This window comes from Myiozetetes cayanensis, unplaced genomic scaffold (assembly GCF_022539395.1).
Source record: "Myiozetetes cayanensis isolate MyiCay16 unplaced genomic scaffold, myiCay2020 scf9, whole genome shotgun sequence".
NCBI lineage: Eukaryota > Metazoa > Chordata > Aves > Passeriformes > Tyrannidae > Myiozetetes > Myiozetetes cayanensis.
Window position 1 is genome coordinate 16,883,873 of NW_026088185.1, and position 17,497 is coordinate 16,901,369.

Consider the following 17,497-nt stretch of genomic DNA (forward strand, 5'->3'; position numbering starts at 1 on the left):
ATTTGTGTGCTTGCCTCTTACCTTGCTCTAGGCCCCCTCCCACCACCTCCTCCCATAAGCAGGAATGGAAGCACTTCAAGGGCTTTGCCTGCTGCTCCCCAGCTGCCTTCCCGGGCAGGGCTGGACAGCCCGAGAGGTGGGCCCCGACCTCCGCTTCCCCCCGACCGGCCGGGCTCGGCAGCACCGCCACCTCCACCTTCATCAGCTGTCAGAAATGGCTTCCAGGATCCAGGTGATGGTAAGCCATCCTCCCAGTTGTTTGCCTTTGATAGAAACAGTGTACTGTTTTGGCCTTAATATGTCAAAAAAGGTTTGGGATAGAGACTTTGTTTCTAGTGCTGACCTTTGACTTCTGACCAACAGAAGTATTACTGGGGTCTCAATCAACCCTGCCAAGTAAGAATCGAGTAAATATGCCATATATAGAGCAGAAGTGCAAAGTCATCAGTACAGTCTCCAAAATAACCCTTTCAAAAATACCCTGAAAAAAAAGAAGGGGATTGTTTCAACTCTACTATGAGTTCAAACCATAGCTACACTGACATTTTGGATGTCAGAACAAGTTAGATTACTCAAAGCTGAAAGCTGAAAAGCAGATGAGGGAAGAGATTGTCAGAATGTTGCCGAAAATGTCAAGTATCTATTTCTGCTAGTGTTTATTGAAAAGATGAGGTCCAAGACTGCTGTGTTTTAAAGATTCATCATGCTTTTCTTTTTAATTGTTTTCTATTTGCATAGAACAGATAAATCCGTCAGCTAATTACAGGAGGACAAAATTAGTATTTCTGACATTTTTAAGGTTAGAAAAAGCAAACAAAAAATAAAACTGTAACTCATGCTTTTGAAACATCATCACACATCAGATAAGGCAGGTGGGTCACAAATGCATTTTTTCCTACACAAGTCATTTGCAGGGTTCAGAACCTACAGCGCCTTTGCACACTGATTTCTGATTGCAACCATTGGGAGTAGACAGAAAAACTGGATCCCAGCAAATAACCACATGTACTAATGCCAGGTGAAACTTACTCAGCTGTTCATTATATTATGCAATAAAATATAACAATATTACAAGAAAGTTGTGGTTACAAAGTCCTGAAGCAAACAAGTGAAGTTACAAAGTTTAAGACAGCACACACTTTCTTCCTTAGCCCTTCAAATTCAGAACAGAGTTCTTTGAACATTTTCTATTATTTCAATGAAGAAACTTGTCAGCTTGCTTTATTCCTTAGAATCCTATAGACTCAGGAACTACAGGAAGAGGGCCCATGTAGTCTAAAGAGATATAATTGCAACTGCAGTATTTTCTTGTATTTTACACTAGTTACATACAGGATTCTCTCATAAATTTTATCAAAATGGCCCCAAATTTTCTTTTTCCAGTATAATTATTAAGAAAGAAAAAACACTGCTTATAGGAGATGCTTTTGAGCTCTGTCTATGACATATGAGTATGAGAAATTTTACACCAGCAACAAAATACTGTTCTGAAGTAGAAGACACTATGCAGTTCTGGTAGCACAAATATATGTATGTATGTGTTTCTGTGTGTGTTAAAAAAACAGATGTATTATACATGGATGGGAGCGTAAGACTCATTTCACTTATAAGTAGAATTATGGCAATTTTCCTGATCTGTGATTTTGCATTAAACTGGCTAAGTGATCAGTTACAGTTAATAAGAATTTTTATTCTCAAACCTAAAGTATCGTCTTCTCTGACTTGCTAACAGAATGCTGGTTCAAAACTCAGTTATGTAAGCATTTTGCAATATAAAACATGCATTAAACGTGATGTTAATGTCAATTTACTTTCCTAAGCTGTGTCAGAAAACTAATGAGTAAATTGCATGGGATTTTTTTCAGATGAATGGGAAAGCAGATTTTCTTTTCATCCTCTATCCGATTTGCCACCTCCAGAGCCATATGTACCCATGAACAGAAGTTATCCCAGTAAACTAGCAAGAAATGAAAGTAGAGGTAAGTTTATTTCATCTCTGCTGTTGGAATTTCAATGTACTGTCCTAAAAACAATGTGGATGGGGAAGAGACTGGATTCTGAGGTTTCAAGACTTCTCAGACTAACAGTCTGGCCACCCTTGCTCACCACACAAGAAAAGCTAAATGCAGGTTTGCAGGCACAAACCCTCTTAAACTTGTATTTGAGGGGGGAATTGTTTGTGTTCTAAGTTGAAACATGTACTGTAAGCGACCAGCCCTGCCATTATAGGCAGCCAGAACCACAAAATCCCCTAGGACTTCCTTCTCATTTCCTATCTAAATTCATGCACAACTCATTTATTCTTGTGTCAGCATCATCTCTGAGTTTAGTTTTCAGCCCTTCTTGTGTGTTAAACCCCTAGTATTTTTCAAGACAACAGTCATCTCCTCCTCTCAGTTTTTGTTTTGCTGGGCTGATTAAATCTGGATGTACTATACTCTGCTTTCAATCAGGGCTGCTTATGTATACATTTCAGTTTGATTTTGTCTTTTCCAATCAGAATGACATGCTGTTCCAGTTCAGGTTTCAAACATGTCTTCTACAGCAGCACAAATGTTTCCTGTCTTCATTAGTGGTATTTTGCCTGATACACCCAAGGATCAATTTACTTCTTTTGCAACAAGTGACACTGGTGGCTCATAGTTATCCTGTAATTGTCTGTACACTCAGATGTTTCTCTCCTGTTTCCAAATGATGAGGTTTTGGGTTGAAGTGGAAATTCCTCTTAGTCTCTGACCCTTCACTATGCCCTGTTAAACTTTCATCCCATTTGTATTACTCCACAAAGAGAGGCAAAGTAACATATGCATTTTTTTTGTGTGTTCTTACATGAGTTTGTGATGAAAATCTTCATATAGGGAAAAACATTAAGAACTTTGAAATGTTACTGTGTTTAGAGCTTGCCACTTTTCATTGAAATTTGCATGTGTTGCAAGTAGCACTGAGAAGATATGTGTTTGCATAAATTAGTAAAGCTAGCAAAAACTATCAATCTGTTTTAGGAAGGAGAAAAAGGACTGAAATACATGTGAAATACTTTACAGGCATTTGGGGATAACATTAGTTAAAAACTTCATTTTACAGTGTTTAAAGTTCTGATGTTGTTTAATAAACTAACTAGAAACTCTACAAAGAAATTTTTTATTTTTTAAATGGCCAGGCAAGGAAAGTAGTATGTCTTCACCAGTTACTGAATTAATTGCTTGGATGTAAACTCCCATTTCAAAAGAAGGAGTATTCCAGGAGGAGTAACACAGAAAAACCTTTTTCTCTTTTAGGTGGCTCTGTCCGAAAAGAAAGAGGTGCACCCCCGCTCCCACCTATACCAAGGTGAAATGGGTTCTGGCCCATCTTTGGGCAACATCTGTTTTCAAGTTTCCTTCAAGTCAGCTCTCCTGTCCACATCATTGGAAAGTTGCCTGTCTTGATTTATTTCCACTTTTGGCTTGTCAGCTGGAACAAACTTCAGCCTCTATTACAGAAGTAATAGATGCGGCTTAGGAACTATAGTTGCTCAAAGCTATGAATTTTATTTGCTTATACTGCAGGCGTTTTGTGGACCATACACAACATACGTGCACCATGCTCACTGTGTCCAACCCTGGCCCCTGGAGAGCTCCATGGGAGGTCTGGCTTTGAATTTGATAGAGCTTAAACAAAGCTGTTTCATTTACTTTGGGTACAGTGGCTGTATTATTTGAATCATAAAGTATTTTATGTTTAGAAAAACAGTTGCTGGGGAAAAACGTGTAACCAAGAGTCCCTTGGATCCTTCTTTGCATGCCTAACTTGGCCCATCTGCTTCTGCAGGCCATAGACCTACTACATGGTGACCAAGAGTTCATCCTTAACTTTTTCACTTCAGCTTAGCCAAGGAAATCTTAAACAATATGAAGCACATCTTGCCTCAAGAATGAAGTGTATCTGGCCTTGTTTTCATCTGTAGAGAATCTTCCAAAGAAAAACACAAGTGAAGAATTCATCAGCATAAAATATATATATCTAATGGGGTTTTTTTAATCCCTCTTTCCTAGTTTTTCAATAGTGTTATGCTTCCAGTGGCCGAATTCTTTCCTACTCTGATGTGGACCAAACCAGAGCCATCCGTGCCCTGGATTACTGTAATACCCTCTGCCTGATGCTGCATGCAAAGAGTCCTCAGAAAGTAGTCCTCCTTCATCCAGCATCACTAACACCAGCACCCCACAGACTGCTTTCCAGTTGTTTCTTTGGTACAATTAAATGGTGGGTTTTGACTTAAGAAGCTTCCTGGGGCTTAGGTCACAAGTCTCAGAGAGGTTGTGTTTGGCTTGCATTACGGCAGAGCAGCTGAGGTCAAAAATGTGAAAGCCCTTTGGTGTAGTGAAGGGAACCTGGGGTTTGTGCATTCAAGTGGAAGCATCCAAAATTTGCTGTCTCCACCGGTTCAAGAGAAATGGGAAGATATGGTCTTCTGAGTTTGCCATGAAGCCTGTACTTTTAAACTTTGTTGAGAGGATTCTCCACAGAAAGCTGCAATGCTTACATTAATAGAAGAGAGAGCGAAGTATTCTAACATTGTGACAAGTGGTTAATATGTTTAATGGCTTTTGTATTTTGTATATGAGGAAGAGTTCATTGTACGACTGAATTTTACAAGTGGATCTAAACACATATAAAATGCCTTTGGAAATTAGGGGAAGATTATAATTCTGGATTTGAAATATTGCTGAATGACATATTGCTCTTTGTTAATTGGACCTCCAAAGGTTAGCTCTGAAAAATTTCTCCTAAGCCTCAGTATGCTTCTTCAAAGTGCTCCTTGGGATCTCTACCAAGCCTGTGTCAGCAGCCATGCTTCCCTGGGTGTTGCTCAAGAAAACCCAAAACCCATAAAAACTAGTCATGCAGGTTAAGAAAATGTTTCTCTGGCATGGGAGATGTGATCCTAAGTACATTCTGCAGCTAGAATGAGGTCAGTCCTTGAAAACCTAGAGAATTTAGCCAGAGAGTCTGGACCCCACTGCATTGTCTATGCATAGGGCTTTTTGCTCTGTTTGTGAGCGTGGAGGGGCAGATCCCCTTTCTGCCTGACAGCCTGGCCAGACACATTGAAGGGCATGAGGCAGAGTTGGATTTGGCCAGATCAAATTTAATTTGTTCTTTCCAGTGTTTGTTTACAAAATCTTGTTAGCTGTGATAGATTATGTACCTGTTTTTTACATTTTTATATCTAATGACCTATTTTAAGTTACTGTTTATGGTCCTGAACCTGCAATTAAATGCGCAGGCGCAGGGATGTATCTACATCTAATTGCAGGATCGTGGCTGTAAGAGTTTCTCAAACAGATACTGGTGGGACCTCCATGTGACAGGTGCACCTTGGGATCAAACCTAGCGCAATATTGAATTTGTATATGTATTTTATGAATGTCCCTTAAACAAAGTGCCTGTTTCTTTGGGATATTATTATGTGAATAGAAGTCCAAATAAGATTTTTAGGATAATAACTTAAAAGATAAATTATTGTATTCACATTTTTAAACTGAAGCACTTAAAACTTTCTAAGGGATAACATTTTGAATTTAAGAATACAGTATTTTTAATATCTTGACCTGCCAAATCTTTATTAATACCCAAATAGCTATGCAGCCAAAAAAACCCCTCAACCCTCCAGAAACTGTACCTTTTTTGAAACTTATCTGCTTCCAACATGACTGTTTTATTTTGATAAGTCAATGAAAATGCTGCCCATTGTTCTGCCAACTCTCTGTATCATTCAAATATATTATATTTGATCTTTCAGCAAGGTTTTCTGACCAGAAACCTGGACCACTACCAAAGGCTTGGAAAACCAACTTCAGTTTCACTTTAAAATGTGTATGTAAAAGGCCCTCAGTTAACAAGCCAAGAAACCTGAGCTGCCTAGGTTTTAGCGATTCTTTTTACTCTAGAAATCTCTTCAGAATGAATGTCTGGCATACATGTAAAATAGCTTAACACTGCAGAAAGAGGCATTTCTGTTCGCCTAACAACAACTTTTCTATTTATATCTTATGCTATAGATGTCCCTAGATATATTCCAGAACAATGCAGCATTTTATCATTCAATATATTGCTTCATATATCAGTAGCTATTTACGATATGATCGGTATTAAAATATTTATTTCACTATGAAGTGTTAAAAAAGAATAATACGAAACAGATTGAATCAATGGTGCCTTACGACTTTTTTAGTCAACTTTTCTGTGTCTCACTAGAAAAATGAACAGACGTTGCTCTTCCAAGTCCTGACAGAAATGGTGCCAACAGTAGCGTTCTACAGTGTTTGAGCCAAGCACTGCTGTTACATGCCCAGTCGTCTCACTTCAGGTGGAGCTCAGTGTGTAGGTGAGGTCTATGTGGGCACTGATTAGCTTCACAATCAGTTGTTGGTATTGCTCTGAAAGTTTAACTCTTTCGCAAAACCAGTGTCTGAGGCTGCTGTCCACACAGCCCAGCTGACTTCAGTGTGGTTGCATAGGTTGTTACAGGACTAAATTTAATTCACTGCTTGCATGTAAGATTTGCTGGGTTTGTTTCAATGGCACTGCATTATAAACCTTCACACCTCAAACTATCCTGTTACATTATCACTAAGACTCATATTGTGTTACAATGGCCACAGATGTTCATTTTTGTTTAATTCAACTCAGTAAATAAAATGAGAATAACTTTTATACCATGTGAAAATGATTTCTCCTCTATATTTTTGGAAGAAAAGCATGTTATGTTTCTGCACCAACCAGTGGGAGAAGAGGTCACAGTGATTAATATTCAAGTTGTTAAAGGAAATGAAGCTTGTGATTCAGGAAGCATATATTTCTGTAAATGAAAAAAATAAGGTCGGAAAGTTCTTGTTTAGAAGCCAGCATTTCCCAACACTAAAAGAATCATAAGAATTATTTTTTTTTTCTGCAAGACTGAATTGTTAAAGAAGTTCCTTAAATTGCCACTTAAAAAACTGGACAGTAGTTACTCCTTCCAGCAACAACTGTTTACATGACTCTTATAGAAGTAGATCTGCCTTGGAACAGAGAATGAAGGAACTAAACTGCTATCATGCTTTACATATATTGTAACAACAATTTTCTGTGCAGATGTATGGAAATAGAAAGGGTACTTTTTGCCTTGGAAGCAAAGAATGAAATTGAATGATCAAACTGAGATTATTTGAAGCAGAATGTCAAATGTTGAGAGACCTAGAGAGGGCCCCTCAGACACAGGAGGCTGGAAAAGAGAAGATTGGTCTGAGAAATTAAAAACAATTGGCTGAATGTTGTTACCAATTCTAGAGTAAAAATTACAGTGTAAAATGTGCATGTATGTAGTACCACATCACGATAGTGTGAATACCCTGTCTCACAGCCAGGTGCAAACAACTTATTATGGCGGTACATTAACTCTGTGTAACATATATTGTATGAACTTTAATCTTTCAAACAGTATTCCCCAGAAAATAAGGAGAATCTCTCACCTAAGGTATCCAGAAGCACATTAAGTTAAGTTCATGGAATGCTTCTTCGTGTACATCGGGAGAAAACAGGGATCTTGTAGCCTGTAAGATGGATGTGACTGGACCATTCAGTTAAAATGTAAACCTGGAGCATTGGCAAAAAGGGGAGTGTTGGAGTAACTCAGCCAGAAGCAGGGCACATGTATATGGTCTCAGTGAGTGAGTATGCAGCAGGTAGGTATGCAGACTAAAAGAGAAAAATGGAAACCGCATGTCTTACGAAAGGGAGTAGCCCTTCAGTATGCTGCCATTTTGAAATACAGTTTGTCTGTGATAAATGTTCTTTAGTGTAAACTAATGCATGCAGAGGAAGACATATAAATTTGGACTTCCAAAGCCACACAAGAGAGAGAAATGTAAAACATAGGCTGAGCAGAAAGTAACATGTTTTTATCAGATGCTTAAAGTTTGAGCTTTTTATAAAATATTAGTCTAGTTCTGTGAATTTTTTTTGCTTAACATTTATTTTGTAAGTGATTTTGTTCTCCCTATTTTTCTGTTCTATACCAAATAAATTTTACTTTTATTATAATTGGTGGTGCAGACTGTTACATTGAGAATAACCACAGTTGCTTCTTTGACAAAAGCACACATTGGCTTTAACAGGACCATAGCAGTGAGCCTTTCAGGAGCTGGTTGAGCTGTTCTCCTCCCCTCCTGCCTGCCATTGCACAGCAGCACAGCCATAATGCTCAGAGGACTTTGGTCCTACATACAATGAAGATTAGACACCTGCAGATAAGGAGAAATAATGAGTTTACTTTAGGATAAAGAATGATTGAAAATCAGTGGTCAGTGATGCTGTACTTGTAGGTGGCTGTTGGGTGAGCTGTGGGCATTGGCTCTTGGCCAGGCAAGCTAGGCAGTTGCCATGGGAAGAAGACATGGAAAATCACTCTAGTTAATGTAGATTTTTGTTCATCGTGTCTCCATTCACTGGGCAGAAAGCTGCCAGAGAATGTCAAACAAATAGAACCCTCCTTTAGACTGTGGAGACCTGTTTTGTTCATGGGTGTTAACCTTTTCAGATAATTTGGACCATGTTCATGAGAGAAAGACCCTTTGATGTAGAAGTCCAAAGGAGACTCAAATTCAGGCTGCACGTTCGACTTCTCCTCAGAAATTAGAAATGTAATTTAAAACCCTGAGCTAAAAAACCTCTGAGCTGTAATGCATCTATCTTACAAAGACTGAAGCATCAGGCTTGCTCTTACACAGGTGGTGTATCCCTTGACATCTCTGGGGACTGCTTGTTGATACGTTCATTTTACAGACTGACTGGGACAGTGGCAATTTTCTTAGAAGGCCACGGACACTCGTGTAGCCCAGAAGCCCAGCGGTCCCGGTGCCTGGGCTGTATAAATAGAGAAACCATGATGGAGGGCAGAGGGTGGAAGCTGGTGAGCTGTAAAGGAGCTGGCTCAGCAGGTTGAGACCTCTGTTTGCAGATCTCAGTGGCAATAGCCTTGAACGAGGACACAGAGGTATGTAATGACCAGGTCGTAGGACTGTTTTCCAAAGGAAATACGGTTCTTTCTTTCAAGAAATTAAATTACTTGCTTGACTTCAGGAAGAAGGAAGTGAACTGAGCATGCTGTGACCTTGTCATAACCACAATATAGTCCTTCCTCCATTTAACTCAAAAAAAGCTGTTGATTTAAAAGAAACCCTGAGACTACACTGTAAAACGTTTTTGACTGCTCCCTGCAGTTGCAGGAAGGCTCATGTGTTGCACAGAGCACACATAGAAATATGCAACTCCTTTGATCATGGTTCAATGATTTCCAATGACCTTCCTGCCTCCTGTGCTGTTCCTTTCTGCCCTCTCACCCAGTCTGACTCCATTTTACATTGAACGTAGTAGATTAGTCCCAGCAAATTACAGATTTGGGGGACTAAATATTGGCCCATACATTTCTGTGCAACAATTAATGTCTTATTTAGGTTAATTAATGAAATAGATCAAGAGCTACATTGGCAATCAGGCTCTTAAACTATCTAAAAACTTCAACAGCAGTCCAGGTACAGAAACAATCCTGAGGAAAGGATAACTGACACAAAAATATTTGATTAAACAGAAAGAATAAATTGGGTGGCTGCTGCTAACAGTACCTTGTGTCCAACATCTATCTGTCTACTGAGTAATAACATCAGATAATATCTTCTTTAATCCTAAAACATGTTTATGGCTTAAGATATATGACTTCTGCAAAAGCTACATTCAAAATGTAAAATAGAAGTCTATCATGAATGCTGTCTATATGATACTGCCAAGCTTTCTATTCCACTGCAGTAGGGCTCTTTACTCTTTTTATTCCCCTGCAAACAAAAGAGATATTTCTTCAAGAGTGCTGGGATTTAGCCTACATAAATACCTTTCTCATTTTCAATATCAAACTGCTCTTGTTATTTATTTTCTTTTTTCTCTCTCTTTTTTTTTTTTTTTTTTTGCTAGAATACAGGAGAAATCTCTGCCTGAGCACCTCTAAGTTAAAGGTAGGCAGAAGGGCTGAGGACAGAGACATTCTGGTTGCTGTGCATCCTTTTTTTCTCCAAAACAGGAACCAGTGATCTCTCCTTGCAGTCAGGGCAGGGCTTTATCACTGTCCAACTCCCTTCCGAAAGGGGACCACTTTGGCTACCTTTTGCATTTACCTGTGTGCAAAAATTGGCTCCAGGCTTGTGTGAACGCTGTACACGAGGCAAGTAACCAGTTCCCTTCTGAAAATGTTTTTGTGTTCACAAAAAGATGAGCGTTTAGTCTGTGGGTGTTGGGTGTTACCCAACTTGAAGGAAGCATTCATGTATACAGGGCTGTGAAAATGAGTCATTCCTGTCCTTCTCCATTCTAGCAGAAATTTTAGTAAATTCAGTGAGCCCTCATGTGCCCTGTGGAGCAGCAGAGCTCCTGCATCTAAAGACTGAGTACTCTGAAGCTGTGAGAGCAAAGTGCAGCTGGAGCAGTCAGAGCACTTGTGAAGAGAGCAAGGTAAAGGCTGTGGGTGAAAGCCCAGACTTAAACCCCAGCCTCTGTCATATGTATGTTGATACTGGAACTAGCATACCTCATAAATGTTATTTGCGCTGTTTCTGAGACTGCAGAGCCCGTCAGTACTTTCTGTGCTGTCTTAACACCAGCTCTCACTGCAGACTGCTCAAATCCTTCTGTTGAGGTTTTTTTTTTCCCGTCCCTACTTAAAACAGAAACTTTCACTTCTGCTATTTGACGAGGAGCTTGGGTTACTTACGAAATCTGGGAACCTTTGTTTGGAAACATAAAGATATCTGTTACTTTCCTCTAATTATATAGTTTCATATCCTGAACAGTACCTGCAGGACTGCTGCTGTGCCTTCATCCAGCTGCCCTGCAACTGTGGGGCTAGTGTGTTTGCTCCAGATTACTTCTTATTTTAAAGCAAAAATCCTGCTGTGTTCTTTAAGAGAATTACCACATGCCCTGTGTGCCAGAACCTTCATTTCTCCCTCTCTTATACGTATGGCCACTTGTGAGCAAGGGGAGAAATTGTAAATATATGTTTTAGCTGCAAACGTGTGTAATATAAATCCTAGTACAAGCACGCACCAGAAAATGAGAAGCCTTGTTTGTTTGTGTTTGTTTTTAAGTAAGCAAGTGGGAACAGGTGCGATGCGCCCCCAGCCTGGGAATTCTCTTTGTGCTGCAGACGCTCATTCCCAAACGACCTTTCGCGCTCCAGGGGCGGTGTGGATGTGAGCTCCGGGTGCGGCCGCTCGCCTTCTCCTGCCCTGCCCGCCCGTTCCCGGTTCCCCGTTCCCGGTTCCCGGCCCTGGCCGTGTGCGGTGCCGGCCGCCAGGTGCCGCTCCCGGCCGCGCTGCCTGCCCGCGCCGTCCCGCCGGGAGCGTCCCGGGAGAAAAGTGGAACCTGGGGACGGCGGTCTCAGCTGGGAATGTTCGCTGCCCTCCCACTGCGCGGAGGATCAGCAGCTCACAACCTCTGCTCCTCGAGCTTAGCTACCCACAACAGGTGTCCCTGCCCACGGCCGGGGGCTTGGAACTAGGTGGTCTTTAAGGCCCCGTCCAGCTCGAACCATTCTGTGATTATAAGATAAGGAAACGCACACTTCAGCATTTTAGGAACGCTACTCGTTGTTGGCACAGCAGCGATTTCACTCCAGGTGCATCCGGCCTGACTCTCCGTGCAGTTACACAGCTCTTAGGCAAGTCAAATTCCAGTACTGGCATAAAAATGATGCAACAGGAAAACACACCTGATTCTACATTCAGTTCAACAGAAAGCAGCATGCTATCAATGTAAACAAATAAAGGCTTTAGCTAATAAAGTTTACCTGCAGCTGGATAAGGTGGTAAGCGTTAAAACAAAATACCTTTTTTTATAATTGAAAATGCCAAGAGGGAGTAACAGAGAGATGTAAGAAAGCTACTCTGACAATACTGCAGTCTTAAAACCAATATTTACTCAAATATTTAACAGAAGAAAGAAAATTCTTTGTATTTTAAGTCAAAGAAATAGAAAGCAGTCTGGAGATACATAGGAGATTAAAATATTTGCCACAAATTTAAATGAAATGGCAAATTGCGGAACATAACGAAGAAAAGGTACAGTAGCTTTCTGCAGAAGAATTCAGGAAGAAGAGAGTTTGTTTGTATAGTCCTGTGACACAGTAGTAGAAAGGACTGAGTAGGTGAAATGAATAAGAAATAAATAAACAAAAAATTATTTCTATCACATTTCTACCACAGGAGACTATGCACTGCTATCAATACATTTCTTGGACAATCTTTAAACTGTATTTGTGTAATTAATAAATAGTGGCTTGAAAAATGGTGGGATATGGTGTGATCACAAATGGAAACTTAGTAACTGGAGATTTGGGTCATATTCTGAAAATATTTCCAAAGCTTTTAATTTGTGATAACAAAATTGGGTTTGTGGTTTATTTGTTAATTTGGGAGAGGGAGTTGGCTTATTTGGTGGGGTTTCTTTACTAATCAGTTGCTTGCTGAATAACCTGCTACAGCCAGCTACACATCAGAAACAGCTTATTTAATCACTGCAGCTTGTTTTAGTGTGGTTTTCCCAAGCAAAGCAACATCTACTAACTTGTGTACAACACTGCTAGCTCTTCTGGTTTTGTTAATTTTGGGGGTTTTTTGTGGGTTGTGGGGGTTTTTTTGTTGTTGCTGCTTTGCTTGGGGTTTGGGTTGGTTGTTTTTTGGTTTTTGTTTTTTTGTTTTTTGAGGAATCAGGCCAAATCTGAGTAGTCTTACAGTAACTGAGCACTAAGAGTGCTGAGAACTTGTAAGTAATTACTTACCTATGTCAAAATGAATGAATAGGTTTTCTTAGGTCAAGGAAAAGCTGTAACTCTTGTGTCCTATATTTAATAATTTCACCACATACTGTTAGCCATGTCAGTATGTGAAAATATAAAAAAAATACTTTGAGTGTCTACTTCAGTAGATACAACTCTAACCATATGAGGCAAATGGACAAGATTTGATCATGATTTTCCAGATAAAGCATTAGCAAACACTAAGCTAAAATACTAATTTCTTTATGTGACTTTTGCATACTTTTTTTTCCCCCAGTCAGACTGGTTAACTATAGAATCTATTTTTGAGTACTTGCATTTGACTTCAGCACATTTACCTTCTTACAGAGCTAAGTAACCAATGACGGAATTTGCACTTTTAGGAGCTCTCTTCAACACTGTTTTGTCTCCCCTGAAAGCAATTTCAGAAGAAGCTTCTGGTATTGAAATTACATGGGGTAGTTCTGAACTTTACTGAATTCAGTGCAATCTAATTTGAACCTCTTTCTTTACTTTTTGCTTTAGAGAGCTGAATTTCACCATACACAGTGTTTACTGTGCTTAATTACTGGAGCAATCTATTTCAATAAACCTGAACATACATAATTATTGCTGAAGTCTTAGTTTGACTTTCTGCAAGCTGACTGCACTGGCTTTATGTATTTTCTTTTGGCAGATACAGTATTTTGAAGACTATAATAGCACCTACAGCTCTGTGACATACCAGCAACACATGCCCTTGTCTCAGCAACAGAACAAAGTGGAAGTGAGTGAGTACAGTGCAGTAAACAGGATTTCAAAACCAGCTTAAATGTACCCATTGTCTTACAAAAGATACTATATGAAAAATACCAATTAAGTTCTCGTAACCAACGTAGATAATGAGGCATCCTACTGCGAAATTGTAGATGAGCAGATAAATAGCTTTCTTGAGAAGGAAGATATTTTACGAAAGTGTTCCAAGGTAACTGAGGTGAATGTAAACATCCAGCCCATGATTTCTGTGTTAATGAGCTTTAAGCTTACGGGTAACAGTATCTGGCTTGGCATTTTCCTGGTGTCGGTGTTAGATTGCTCTCAGGTGTTGTATATTTTTATGGTGTTTAAGCCTCAAAAGTTTGGGAAATTCTTTCATGGGACAAGTGCTTTCCATTTGACAACACCTTCCAGAGATGAAATCCAGGGGCTTATTTCACGTTTACAGATTAATTTTGCTCAAGTTTCCCTTGTTGTTTAACTGCCTAACCAAACATATGTGTATTGTAAGCTACAGTTTATTTCCCAGTAACCACGTGAGTCAGTGTAAGTGACCAGACACCTCTAGATATAGATAAGCACTTTGTGTTCTTCCTGACCATCTTACGCACAGCTGCAAGAGAACAGACGTTACAAACTAATAAACCTTCTGAAACCTGAACTACATTTTTAGATAACCAGTTAGACATACGTTTTTAGGTGGAGTCAGGTAACAAAATTTAACAGAGGTCAAGCATGGGTCCCTGCCTTGTGCATTATATCATCCATTGACTTGCTAAACAATGAGTAGTACAAGAACAGTACTGCTTCCAGTACTGGCGTTACAAGGCCATTGCTGTCTGTGGTATGACTCCAATTTTCATATAAAATTTGGCTCATTGTCAATAACCAAAGTGGATTGAGGAAGTATTTGTTTCTGTAATTGAATATAAGGAGATTACCTAAGAAGTGCTAGTCTCCCTACCCATTGTTGTAATTACTGTGTTAGTAAAATTATTGGATTTTTCCATGCTGTTGAAAACTAGGTACACAGCTGTCTGGAAATTGCACTGAGATTATACCTGTAAATTTCCAGACAGATTTCATCCTGATGCATTGGCCAACATTCTTCCTGTCTGCTAATATTCTGTATTCTTATTTATGTCTATTCTTGGAAAAGTCACTTTTTTGTAATACCCTACTGAGAGGTTATTTAGTGAGATGTTCCACATTTTCAGTCAATAATGCTACTTTGAGGCTGACGGCACACTTCCTATTTTAAGGCAAAGTTGTCTTTCAGTTATCATCATACCCTAATAATTTGACTACAACTTGCATGCTAGCTCCTTAGAAAAAAAAAGAAAAACAGATACTTTTAGTATTTTTGGAAACAAACTGGAGAAATACACTTGCTTACAGTAAATTCTTGAAGGCTTTTCTTCAAAATACTTCAGCGTTTTAGGTTTTGCAACAAGTGCTCACAGTTTACGAGTAAAGTACTCTTCACACCAAAGTGCAAAGATACATTTGTGACCCTCCCTGAAAATCTGTCCAAATTGGCTCAGTTGTACGCCTTTGAAAAATATGTTTGTATGTGGTCACTGCCAGTTCTTAAAGGCTAAATTATGTGAAACGTGTTGTCATTGAGAGAGTAAGCCTCTTGCAGTTCCTGTGTGGGGCCAGCCTGTGTACGTGTAATTGTTGCAGGTAAATGAGTACGACAAAAGCCACAGGGCAGCAGGACAACTCATGTAATGGTTGTTCCAGCTGCTTTTCATTGGTCGAGCTGCTGCCTAGATCAAAAAGCAGAAATTGGCTCCCACACATTCTGTGGACTACTTTGGTGGAACATAAGTGAATGGAAACATCAAATTTGAGTGAAAACAGAATAAAAGTCAAGGGGTGGAGGATAGCCATGATCAAGAGCTGATGGATGGTATAAACCTGTCCCGTCAGGAGTTTGTAGAAAAAAACCTTGCCTCTCCCATGCATTAGTCACACTATTTTAGCTATGGGCATTGCTAGGCCAAATGTTTGGGTTTTTAATTAATGCATGGGGACTTTTTGATACTTCTATGGGTTGGGTGAAACTCCATGAGAACTCGTGCTCATGACTGTCATCCTTAGTTTACAAAGATCTTAAAGGGAAAAGGAAAGCAAACTCTATGATAAAGCCAGGGTGTTGGAACATGAAGAGGCTCCATGAAAAACAAGGGTACTTAAAGGCCAGAGAACATGTGGCTCAAAGAAAGAGTCTACAGAGCTTTGATTAAATGATGGAGTGGGAAGGAGGTGTGAGAAAATAATGTCTTTTGTTGTTCTAGGAAGCAGGACTATCCTGTGTATATGCATTAGAAAGACTTCTTGACTCCAAAATTAAGTTATTGCTAATTATCCAGGTTGAAAGATGCCAGAAAACTGTGTTCCTAATATTTCCTAACCAGTGGAGAACTGGTCCTGTAATCCAGTGTTTTAGTTATTCACGTGTAGTTCTGGTGGCACAGCCTGGTTAATAACAATTTCATGTTTCTTAACAGCGTGAGGGGTCAGACCCTAATGCTCCTCTCTGTCTGTCTTCGAAGAGGCTCCATGTCACTGCAGATAGTTGCAAGGCTGCTTATAATATGTTAAAAAAGATAAAAATCTTCAAGAGGAAATATGCTATATTAAGTCCTATTTATTTTCAGTCATATCATTTTCCCTTAATTTATTTAGACAGCAGCTATAATAATTTTATTATATTTTTTGTTATCTCATCATGTGCCTTTGGTACTACATTTTCATTCTTTTGAGTATTTTGCTGTTTTGAGATTTTGGGGGTTTACTATTTAATTTTTTTGAGTATTATACTTTTTATTCCTTGGAGTTCCCCAACAGAAAACAGAAGACTCAGGTCAAGTCTAGTTGCCTGATTTAGTACGCTGTATATATTACAGCTGAGATAGACATTCATCTCTGTCCTGCTACTGCTGACTCTCTGGCAAATCATGCTATCAGGTGGTGGATATCAATAGCAGTCAATGAGCAGCCTATCCAACCAAATGTATGCTCTTTTAAAATAATGTGCTGAAGGATTCTCCTGTTTTAAATACTTAATTAAATGGTGAATCACTAGTGATCTTTTCAAGAGGAAAAAATGAGTTCAAGAGAAGGGAAGGCATACATTTTTACCAAGATTTCTTAGTACAGCCTCCCTTGCCACTCTCCAGAGCATGTCTTTCTAAGGTGTGTCATTTCTATAGGGAAGAATGAAAGGCAGAAAGCCAAAAAAATCTGAAAGACCTCATTATACTGTGTTTCCAAAAACTAATCCAAATCAGTCTCAAAGTGGTCTTTGTTAGGTTCCAAACAGAGAAACTTTAACATTGAATAAATTAACAAAAGAGACTTCTTTATTAGTGTTTGTATCAAAACAAAGTTTCACCCTAACCTTTCAGTGGGTGAGTGTTACCCAATAGGCTGCACCACCTTCCAGCAATAAACATGCATAATAAACATTGACACAGCTTTGGAACACTCTCTTGCTGATCTTTTGGTTGGGATGTGTTGGCCCAAAGTAGAGACAGGATATGGACAGGAATGAGAGGCAGCAAGGAGGCAGGCACTGGCACTGCTGCTACCTGTCAGTTGAGGTTCTATTAAGTGTATACACTTTTAGTGCAGCAGCATAAAATTTAAGTATCAGTACCTTTAAATTAAAATTAAAGCAGACATAGGATATTAACAATATTGTACCTTCTAAAAGTTTCTAACAGTCATGTTTATTTCCACAAGTTTTTATCCCTGTCTGCATTCTTTATGGGATTTTCTTAAGCCTTTTCTGGCCTCTCAATTAATTCCCTTAAGTGTTATTTTTGTCACATTGCTGCTCTCTATATATAATATCTGTTTTGTTTCTGGTAAGGTTCCTGTAAG

At 39.2% G+C, this 17,497-nt stretch overlaps 1 protein-coding gene across 1 annotated transcript in view; it reads left to right on the forward strand.

Annotated features, from left to right (window-relative positions):
* Positions 1-8,531, forward strand: part of WIPF1 (WAS/WASL interacting protein family member 1) — a 56,205-nt gene extending 47,674 nt beyond the window's left edge. The window contains 3 exon segments of the mRNA XM_050340015.1: positions 32-238; positions 1,866-1,979; positions 3,279-8,531. Coding sequence (XP_050195972.1) covers positions 32-238; positions 1,866-1,979; positions 3,279-3,334 — 377 coding nt within the window. The 3' untranslated portion in view covers positions 3,335-8,531.
* The last annotated feature ends 8,966 nt before the right edge of the window (positions 8,532-17,497 follow it).